The sequence below is a fragment of the Candoia aspera genome, chromosome 2 (assembly GCF_035149785.1).
Source record: "Candoia aspera isolate rCanAsp1 chromosome 2, rCanAsp1.hap2, whole genome shotgun sequence".
Lineage (NCBI taxonomy): Eukaryota > Metazoa > Chordata > Lepidosauria > Squamata > Boidae > Candoia > Candoia aspera.
Genome location: NC_086154.1, coordinates 203,613,875 through 203,625,344, shown reverse-complemented (window position 1 = coordinate 203,625,344; position 11,470 = coordinate 203,613,875). Strand labels below are relative to the sequence as shown.

The window sequence follows — 11,470 nt, the reverse complement described above, 5'->3', positions numbered from 1 at the left end:
TATCAAAGTTCTGTCTCTGGGGAAAAGGATTTGACTGTTGCTTAACTACTATGGCCACACTGAAACTAATACTGAAACATCAATAAATCACGTGAAGAAACTGACTGGTCCAATGGCTGAAGGTGGTCTTGAATCTCTCTGGTTTTAGTCCAACAATTTAACAACTACATTGCACCCTAGCTCCTATGCACATATGGACATTATATTAATGTGCAAGCATGAAGAGCAGAGAAGTACAACTATTGTGTTAAAGTTAGAGCAAGATTAATTAAAAACATACAGTTTTATGCATACTTCCCAAATTACTAAGCTGTGCTGTTTCAGCTTTTGCTTTAGAACTTCTCTATTGTAACAGATTGGCAAAACAAAATCCATAGCCTTCCTCAAACTAATCAAAAGCATTTCATGATTTGTTTTTTGGACCTAACAAGAAAAGTTCAAGAAGTAATTTTTAGCAAGATTGTTTCAATATACGATTACTGCGGCAAGATTATAATATGCAGAGATGGAAAGATTCCATGCTACCCACTATGGAGGAATGGCTGGTGAAATTGATAGATCTTGCTGAGATGGAAAAATTAACTTCTTTGATTATAGAAAAGACACTGTCTAATTTATTGGTGACTGGAAACCAATTTTTTGCCTAAAAATGAAAAAAAAAACATTTGTGATTTATGGCTTTGATGATTAGACAGGATAGATTATAGAAAGAAGAGTATTATGATTTAACTTTGGAGAGGTTAAAATATAATTGTACTTATAACTGCTGTGAAGAATATTGGAAGCCCTTTCTTTATATATTTTTTTTTCTTTTCTGTTTTTCTTCAACTTTTTTTCTTTTCTTGCACTGTTTGCTTTCTCTTTGCTTTCTTTTTCTTTTTCCTTCCTTACTTTATATTAGTTTGTATTAGTTTTTATCTTTTTTAAAAAGTTTCAAAATCAAATTAAAAAAAACCCAAGCAGGTGTAAGATTAAAAAAAGTAATTTTAGCCATATATGATTTGAAAGGATATTAAAAATGTACATAATGAGCTTAACTTACCAGATATATACAGACTCTATGTCCATGTATTTTCCTTGTCAATAAGATTGAAGATGCTTGCTATTCCCTTTTTCCAGGATTGACTAACAGACAGATACCAATTTATTCTACAACCCTAGCATTTCCTGCTAGTCATATGTTTAAGTAATAACCAGATCGGATTTTGCTTAGCTTTTTGAGATCAGCCAAGATCAGTTAGACACTTAGGCCAAATATCCCCTCTTTCATTATGCCAACTAGCTTGCATAAGATTTTTTCATTTAAATCTCAATTTAAAAACCTGTTGAGAGGAAGAGGTTTCCATTAAAACTGAAGGTCCATTAAATATTAAAGGTACTTTTGTGCATGCTTCTTAAGCCCATATACCATTTTGCATGCACTTAAAAGTATGCATCAGGCTTCCTGGTTCTTCCACACCAAAAAGGCTTGGCTGAATAGCTACCATCTTGTCCAGCACCTCCCTCAGTTGCTATGGAGACAGCCAGAAAAAAACAGGTTACTTGCTCTAAGGCAGTAGAAAAGATTTGTGCAGCCTCCAAAACATCAAGCCTAAACCACCTCACTGCATTGTGAATGGAAGTTAAGGAAAGCACCTTCCAGCTGCTATTGCACAATCTTTTCACTAGCTTTACTGCCTCTAATTTTCCCACTGGCACACCCATTCCCTTGATCTTCCCAGAAGCATTAAAAATGCTAGTTGATTTAATGGAATTTCTCTATTATTTATTTATCAAATTTATATGGCCACCCATCTCACAAAAAGCGACTCAGGGCAGCTTACAACAACTGAATGAAACAACAAATATGTAAAAAACAATCATTATAAAAATGTAAAAAATATTAACAATTTGAAATATACAAATCACAAACCACAGAGAGAGTGAATATATCAACCATAGTGGAGCCATCTAAGAATGTCTCCGGTTCCCTGGGACCCCCAGGCCTGGTGACATAACCAGGTCTTAAGGGAATTCCGAAACATTAACAGGGATGGAGCTAACCTGACTTTGGAGGGGAGGGGGGAGAATGTTCCATAAGGAAGGCGCCATGGTAGAGAAGGCCTGCCTCCTGGAACCTACCAAATGTAATTCCCTAGCAGATAGTACATGTAACATGCCTTCTCTGCCAGGGACGGGCTGATGTAATGAGAGAGAGGCAGTCCCTCAAATAACTCAGTCCCATATTTGGAATGAATGTTTATTATACCTGAAGTATCTGAAATTGTAGCATGTTAAATTGAGATTTTATTATATAACTATTTATATCCTGCCCTTCTGAGGTTAACATGTAACTCACAGCAGTTATATGCAACCAGAATAATAAAAATACAAAAAACGTTTGTTTTGTTTTTTTAAAGAAAACAGAGGGATTAAATATATTTTTATATTTATATAACAAATGCTTTCCTGAACAAAAAGGTCTCATAAGCTGCAAAAGACCATCAAAAAGCATCCAACGGGAGGGAGGGTGAGGAAATGTGTGTCATGGCATCACAAGTACATGATCTACCTACTTGCATTTGAAATCAAATACAAATACAAAAGGCTGGGGTTTACACTGTGATGTCACTGCATGCACTTCATCACTGTGACGACCTGTGGATGCCTACGGCATCAAAAAAAACTAGGTGCCATAATGGAGACTGACTGGATAAATATGTGGATAGATTGAAGACTCATTGCTACCCCTGGGTTGGAGTACATGTACACATAAGGGGGAAGAATTCAATTAGATGGTTGTGGCTGCCATTTTTACTCCTCTGCAGACACCCCTGAAGCATGTTTCCAAGTATCAGTTGGAGAGCAACAAGTGGTAAGTCTCCATCTCCTGCTTTCAAGCACCCCAGAGGCATGATTAGCCAGTATAAGAAATAAAATGGTACAGTAAGATGGGCTTTGGCCTGATCCAGCAAGACAGTGTTAGTTTACCGTGTTAGGAAAAAAGTAGTCTTTTTGTCCAATACTAGAGAGCAAAAAGGCTAATTGAGAAAAGGTGTCAATAAAATGTTCAGGATCTAACTCCTTATGGCTTCAAAGATCATTATAAAAAATCGAATTGTACTCCAAAACAGGTAAGTACTGTAATCAGCATAGTGTTGGCAAGGCAAACTTTAATATGATCCTGCAAACACACAGCCAGCCTTTTGGCTGTTTTCATTCTGACTCAGTTGCAGTTTCCAAAAATTCTTCAAAAGTAGCTCCAAACAGAACACATTCCAATAACCCAATTTTTATGTAACCAGGGCATGTGTCAGCATAGTTAGATCTTATCGCAGATACAGACACATTCCAGACAAAGTCATTTAAGATGAATGGGTGACAAAAGTTAAGTGTGGACAGCTGAGCCAAAAGGATGTTAAGCAGCTCATTTCACGCACTAGACAAAGATTAGATAACTTTACGGGTCCGTGGGCACGTTTCAAGATCTGAGCACATTGGTATTATTTATACGGAATACCTATGAAGACGGGAGATTTAATTCCAGTGTCTTTCAGATACTCCACTCTTCTCGTAAACCGAACGGCTTCTGCAATTCATGTTTACCGTTCCCGCACTCTGCTCTTTAAATACATCACATGATAAGAGATCAGATGGTGCCCCGCACAGCGCGCCTAGGAAGCTGGGCTGAGTTGGTCTTTGCGAAAGGCTGGACACCAAACCAAACCAAACGTCGCCTCTCTCTTCGAAGCATGATCGCAGCATATTTCACCGCCAGCAAGAGAGATGGTTCCCTCCAGCCATCCATCGCTAACAACCACACCGCTGGCATGAGGAAAGATGGAGGCCGGCTTTGAGGAATACCGGCGGCCCACCCCCCCAGACAACTTTCGAATTCTGTTGGCTGGCGTCAGAAAATCTTAGCCAATGAGTGAACCCAAATAGCACGAAGCCCCACCCAGCGTGTCTGTTTTCTAAGCCGCCCGCCTTTGAACCGAGGATGGTGGGCGCTGCCTTTCTTAGCGATTGGCTGGAAGGGCCTGTCACTCCCCTGACGTCTACAGTTGACTCGCCGATTGGTTCCGCCCAGGCGCGAAATGTAACGCGGGAAAGCTTAGGGCTCGGTAGTGGTGGTCGGGGTTACTGCTGCTGATGGTGAGAAGCCGCGATTGCTTCAGCGAGACGGGCACAGACTGCATGGGATTGGTATCTCCACCAAGGAGTCTTCCTGCCATGCACACCTGAGGCGTTCCTTTTCGGCCACCAAAGAAAAAGCCGAGAGAGGCACCCGCGGGGCTGCTTGGCGGCACCAGCGACCGCGGATCAAGCAGCAGGAATCTCGGACTGCCGCAGGATGTCTGAGCGGCCCGGCCCTCCGCCCGTTATCGTGTGTTCGGGGAACTCCCCGAAGCGCGTCTTGGTCTCAGTCATCAAAACCACCCCAGTCAAGCCGCCGCTTGTCAGCAGCGACGATCCTGCTCGCGTCTCCGCGCCGCCACCGCCACCGATCCCTACCAGCCCGGGCTTCAGCGACTTCATGGTCTACCCCTGGCGCTGGGGGGAGAACGCGCACAACGTCACCCTCAGCCCTCCGCCCGCCGCATCTCAGCCTCTCCGCGAGGGAGAAGGCAACGGCGGCGGGCCTCGAGGTGCCGTTGGCCGTTCCGCCGGAGAGGATGAAGAAGCAGGCAGCCCAGACAGTGGCATTGGGAGCAGCGGGCACTTGAGGGTGAGTGAAGGCGGGAAGCGGCGGGGTTGAAACCAGAGGCTGCTGGCCAGAGTGCGGGGAGGGCAGCGACGGTTGAGGAAAAGGTCTTCGGTTTAAAAGGATCCTTATTTGGAGTCTGAGGGGCCCCGCCCCTCGCTCCCGAGCGTCTCGCGGAGTTGCAGTTAAGTCACTTCCGCGGGTGATTCACCCTCCCAATGACGACACCTCCGCGCGCCAAAAACAGACTTTTCTTTAAATGTCGGCCGCGAGCACCAGCGCGCGCCAGGCGCTCCCGGTCCTCCGGTGAGGCAGGTGACGCGCCGGCTGCAGGGCTGCTCGCGCCCTTGGCCCCCTTCCCTTTCCCCTGGTTTACAGGGGCTCATTTACGTTCTGGGTGGACGCGCTTCTTCCGTAAGGATAACGTAAAATGTGTGATAGTCATGACAGGCTGTTAAAATTGCCGCCCCCTGAAAATTCCTTCTGAAGAAATACGGGAAAAGCAACAAGAAGCAGGGGTGTCATCTCAACCAGATTTTTTTTTTGTTTTTAGTATTGTAAAAGGATCTTAATTAAAAATAGTTCTGTGCCAAGGGGGCAGCAGGTTCTTTAGCATCCGACTAAAATAGATTTATATGAACAGTACCATCAACAGGTAAGTGCCCCCTGAATTAGTAGTGCATCCCAGATAATGAGCTATCTGCACTCAATATTCTTTATGGCTTAGGAAAAGAAAGTTATCTTTTCTTCCCTGTCATCCCCTCTTCTACCCCCACTATGTATGGTAGTTTTTGAGGGGGAAATCATGGTTTTATATTAATAATAGACTATTAATTTACTAGGATGGGATTAGAAGAGGTCGACCAAGAGCAGAGACAGTCCGAGATCTAATAAATGAGGGAGAACATTCATCTAGCAGAATACGTTGTAATGTCTGCAACAGAGTTTTTCCACGAGAGAAGTCTTTGCAGGCACACAAAAGAACTCATACTGGTAAGTGGAATGGATAAACATATCTTAATAGACACAGTTGTGCAGATTGATTCATCCTGCAGTGGCAATTTTGCTACAACTTAATTCTGCACATGCTGCAGCTCAGACTTTTGAATTGGGTGGGACTTGTCACTGAGCAATCTTAGATGAGAACTCATTCATTTCAAGAGATTAAGATCTATGTTACCATGTTATGCTTTTGTTAGACTCCCGTGAACTATTAATGTGTCATGTGGATTGTGTTTTTCCATTGATCTTAATAGGGAGAAGCATTAATCCCACTGAATTTCTTCTTCATTCCTTAGAATTTTCAGCCATTAAGGAGCTAGCTAAGTACTTCTAAACACTATTACAAGAATTAATGTTGTACTTTTATAGTAATGTTTCAACTAAATGCATGTGCTTAACTTTTCCTGATACTTATTCTGTTGAATCCATTGAACCTTAATTTAGAATCTTGTCCCTTACTAAGGAAATGTTGTATATAAATACATTTTTTTCAAGAAGGTATGAAACTGGTAGGAAGTTTGTTTTGCTGTAAAAGTTTTTAAGCTGTCTAGAAAAGGACTATAGTCAAGCAGCATACTTGCCAAAAAAAAAAACTTTATAGTTTGTCTCAAATTTTTAGCATCCTTTCAAAGTAATAAAATAGAGTTAAAAGAATAGTAATATAAATCAGGCAAGTTCTGGCAAATTTTATCAAAATGAGAAGGAGTTTATTTAATGCAAGAAATCACTGGAAGAAGCTCAGAAGATGAATATGACTTTTTTCCCCCCTTAGGTGAAAGACCTTATTTGTGTGATTACCCAGAGTGTGGGAAAGCTTTTGTTCAGAGTGGGCAACTTAAAACACATCAGCGTCTCCATACAGGAGAGAAACCTTTTGTCTGTGCAGAAAATGGTGAGGCATGAGGAAATTGCTTTCGCTCAACCTGCTATGAATAACAGTCTTGTAAATAAGCCAACAAAAATTCCTAGTTTTCATTTATTTTTATTTTTTTTACTAGAACCAGGTATCCTGTGTTTGGCCATGAATAGCTTGGAAATGCAAGATAGCTTTTAAGCAGTATAATTAAAATATAAACTTCTTAACTATGTAAGTTGGCAAGGGGCAGAGTTCAAGGATAAGCTTACCTTTCTGTGCTCCAGCAGAAATCAAATAAGCTGACCAAGGAGAACAGAGAAATTCCTCTCTAATATCCCCCTTACTCATTTGTCTATGTCCTTCCCAGAGATAGAAAGGATTCTATTTATTTAGGTACACAAGAGAATATAAATGTGATTACACACAAGAAGCTGGGAAATGAGCTTCATATTTTATACTAATCGGAAATAAAACTTTTATATATATATAAAATGATTCTGCGTGATCTCTTGTGAGCTGAAGGTTGCAACTGACCTTTGAGTGGTATGTCAGGAATCCAACTCCAAAAAGTGAGGAGAGAACAAGAGGTGGATATAGCCAGCACAAAAACTAAATTTCATTTAATTTTAATGTAAGATTAAATTAGATTCAGTTGATATGATTACTTTTATTCTGTGCCAAATAAGATTACCACTTTAAACATGGGTAATTATGCAATGGCTTTGTTTCTTCTTAAACTAAGGATGTATAAGCAGATTCACACATGCAAACCGTCATTGTCCCAAGCATCCATATGCAAAATTAAGACGAGAAGAACCTACAGACAGACTGAACAAAAAGCAAACTGCAGACAACAAAGCTGTTGCTGAATGGCTGGCAAAGTAAGTATTTTATATAAAATATGGCATTAAGAATTGAGACAATTGAATTGAATTAACCCTAACAGTCACTTGTTAACCAACAGTTCTGTATTCCATGCAACACTGGACAGGATGCTAATAAAAGCTTCCTATTCTTTGCTACCTTGGGGTGGTGGGGTGGGGGCATTTGCAATTCTTGTCTTAGTTTGGGAACTAGTTGGCTATAATATTTCAGTGATGGTTTTGTAATGCTCAGTTTTATCTTTACTAACAGATATTGGGAAATGAGAGAACAACGCACTCCTACGTTGAAAAGTAAATCTATTCATAAGCCTGACCAAGAGCAGCAAGATCCCATGGAATATCTTCAGTCTGAAGATGAGGAAGAGGAGGAAAAAAATACTGCTCATTCATCCCTTTGTAGCCGCCTTCAAGAACAGCGTGAACGCTTACATGGGGCACTGGCACTCATTGAGCTTGCAAACTTGGCTGGAGCCCCACTGCGACAGTAATAGAAGAACTGGATCTGTGGTTTAACAAAATGTACTGAGTTTGTTACTTAAACCAGTTAGCTTCTGGCATAAGCTAAGCACCTTATTGGCTTCCATAGGCTGCTATTATGTAGAATTTATGAAGAATGTTGTTACCCTAGAAAATGGGGTAAAAGAATTGCACTTTTTATATGGTAAAGCTTTTAAAGTATTTTGTAAATAGGAGATTGCGTGATGCAGTGTAGAACATGATCATCTTACAGAAAGCTAGATTTGCAAGATTAGGGCTGTGCTTTTAATCACAGTTGTATGGAAGTAAGTCACTGCAATCAGTGAAATTTGCCTCCATAAAAACAGTGTTTAAAGTTGGGATGCCAGTCATTCTTTGTTTCAGTTCTCACAGGAAGCACTTTTTGAACTTGTATGGAATAATGGTACATTCATTCAACAAAAAATAATAGTTTATTTTAATTGGATGTAATCAGTGATGTACCCATGCTGTTTTGAAGATATTTTATCTAATATTACTGACAGATGCTAGAATGTCTTAACTTTGTGGCAGCATAGAAGAAATTGAGTAAATTTTCATTTAGAATCTTCTCTGTGACTGCTGACATGGAGGCTGACTTCGCTTTTATGGACAGATACCTTAAAGGTCTTTTGGTTGAGCAGCACTTACTGTTCCCAGTATAAATGTGGGAATATTTGCACATTGTTGGACTCTTCTATAACTCTTGCAAATTCTAGGCATTGTGGTAACATCATTTCAAGTATGGGTTTCTGACAGAGCTCTTAAACCCTGCAACAATAGCGTTTGTGTTTTGTTGGTGATATTTACAGGGTAGCATTGGTTTTTAAGTGTATATTAGAATTTCACTAGCAAACACTAAAATACTGCTTCAGAACATTTTCCCGCAGATATTTTTTTGCGTGATGTCACCTTATTACCTTATCTGAAACTTACAAGCCAAGTTTGTTTTCACTAACTGTAGCTTTCAGCAGTAGTTACAAGTGTGGGATGTTTAGTCTGTATTCTTTCCCTAAGTGAAGATATAGTATAGCACTTAGTGCTTTTGATCACTGAGAGGAAAACAAAAGTTTTAGTGGAATACATTAGAAATAGTTTTAAGTAATTTATCATATGCCAGGTGTGTGCCTTGCTAGCTGTTTGTACACAAAAAGTACAAGTGCATTATAGGCTAACATTCTGATTTTAGGAAGAGGCTTCTGGCATAAGTACATGAAATCAATGATATTTATCTAAATAACTTCTTTCAATGATCCAAGCTAGTACTGGATGGAATTTCTTCCTAGGTCCAGCTATACTTGGATATATCCTAGAGTTACATATTAATATTGGCAAATGGCTATAAAACAGAAAGGTAGTGCAGTTTATGAATTAAAGTTTTACTTTTGGGGTTGTTAGGTTTTTCTGACACCTTCATCCTTAAAACAAAGCACTTCAACTTTGACCTTTGGGCTACATTTAAAATTATATTGAATCATTTAGAGAATCAGTGTAAACTTTGATGCTTTCTCTGAATCTGATTTAGCAGCAGAGAAAGGCATTTGCACTTCATGGAATCCAGTTGATACCATTGTAGGACTAAATTTATGATTATATTGCCCAGCTATGAAAACAAGGCCTAGTTTGATGATGCACAAACATTTTCCCCCAATTTAATATTTTATTTACACTGAATGCATATTGAAAATATGTATTTACTTAAAACACATTTTGCCTAGCTATAGGCAAGTCAAGCTGCTTTACCAATTATGTATAAAATACATCTTTGGGGGGAAAATAACTCCAGATAACCATTTGTAAAAAGTTGGGTTTTAAAAAGTAAAAGTTCAAAAATTCTCTGCTGTGTATGATTAAGCTGTACTTCTGGCATGAGTTAAAATGCTGTAATTCTAATAAGCTTTGAATAAAATGTTGCCTGAATTTTAAATTTGTATTCATGGTAATGGCATGGATTCTCATTGTGGTGTAGGGGCCTGCGTGTGTGCGCGCATGTGTGTGCCTTGGAGTCATTGTTGACTCCTGTTTTTGCACTTTTCTTGGCAGGATTTCAGAAGTGGTTTGCCACTGCCTCCTTCGTAGAGCGGTGAGACAGTGACTGGCCCAAAGTCACACAGCTAGCTCCATCCATAAGACAGGACTAGAACTCACAGTCTCCATTTCCTAGCCTGGTGCCTTGACCACTACACCAAACTGGCTCTCATAGGGGCCATTAGGAATACTAAAATAATAATTTATAAATTTTGAGGTGAACACAGTGAATTCTAACTCTTCAGTATTTAGAACTGGTTGGTACAGTTTTGATAGCAAAAGCTTATGGTATAGGAAAACTTAGCTGCATACATACATTGTAGTAGGGATATATAAAATAACAGGAAATACCTTTGGGGAAAGAAAGTCCTACTAAACTTTCCATCAAAATGTTCGAAGTTGGCTATGTTCCAATGGGTCAGAATTCAAAGTATTTCTAGTGTTCTGGCTCTTGGAAGCTTAGAGCAAGACTCTTCTACCTCAGGACCACAAAAAAAAACATTTAACAGTGGAATGAAAGTCTACGTTGACTCTTGCATGTGCTGCCCAACCTACAGGAAAATTGGCCATGAAGATTATTTTAAATTCTTCAAAATATTTTTTTAGTTTCCATAGTTTTGAAAGATCTTGTAAAACAAAAAATAATCATCTAATGAGCAGCCCCATAAGCATGCTAAGAACAGCTGGAAAACTTGAAATAGTGCTGCCACAAATGGTAATTTTCTGTTCTAAAGATGGGAAAACCAAAGTTTTTTCAAGCCGGACACAACTTGCAATGTAGGTGTTTTACTCTGAAAATGGTTGGAATGTTTAAAGCTTGAAACAAGCTGTATGTGTGTTTTGCCATTTTCACATCCCTGAATTAGAGCATTTACTAATTAAAGATACCTTTTGGAATACTTGCTCCCAGCAAAAGAGGACCAATGGAAGTTCTTTAATATAGAAGCCATTACTTCTATAAAGGAAGCATAACACAATGCATGAATCGTAACTTAGGATATATTAATACTATGACTTGGTTCACATATACTATTTTGATAGAAGAAAATAAATCATTCTGTTTATACCTTCAATATGCAAAGCTTTGGACATGTGACAGCATATATTATTTCACAAACAAATTACCTAAATTCTTTTCCTCTGTAGGAAAGTTCTTCCTATTCCTTGTAGCTGTCTTTTTGTCTGTTCTGGAATGTGGCAAATATAACTTCCTGTATTCCAAATATTTTTGGAATTCAGTATTCCAAATGTTGACACCATCAATATAAATTGGCATTCTGATACTTTGTGCTTTATTGCTTTCCTAATTTCTAACTAAATTTCTGTTTTTTCACAATAGTAACAATGCAGACATTTTAGTCTTTTTTTAAGGGACAAAAATATTTTTTTCAAACTGCATGCAGCCAATTCAGAATCCCTCTGCATATATTTGAATAAGGATTGTTATATTATGTTGATGATACTGAATGGTGCAATCCTTCTACATTCACAGTCTGAATTGATCCAGATTTCTAATTAAGG

The 11,470-nt window shown here is 39.2% G+C and overlaps 2 protein-coding genes across 6 annotated transcripts in view; both read left to right on the top strand.

Moving 5' to 3' along the window:
• Positions 1 to 11,470, top strand: part of CDC14B (cell division cycle 14B) — a 305,941-nt gene that overhangs the window by 102,687 nt on the left and 191,784 nt on the right. The window lies entirely within an intron of this gene.
• ZNF367 (zinc finger protein 367) lies at positions 4,077 to 9,854 on the top strand. 2 transcript variants are annotated; one of them, XM_063295216.1, is made up of 5 exons: positions 4,077 to 4,708; positions 5,527 to 5,677; positions 6,459 to 6,578; positions 7,285 to 7,423; positions 7,677 to 9,854. In XM_063295216.1, the coding sequence occupies exons 1-5, from the start codon at positions 4,334 to 4,336 to the stop codon at positions 7,912 to 7,914; spliced, it is 1,023 nt and encodes a 340-aa protein (XP_063151286.1). In that variant the 5' UTR covers positions 4,077 to 4,333; the 3' UTR covers positions 7,915 to 9,854. The 2 variants fall into 2 exon arrangements, with proteins under 2 accessions (XP_063151286.1, XP_063151289.1); XM_063295219.1 differs by lacking the exon at positions 6,459 to 6,578.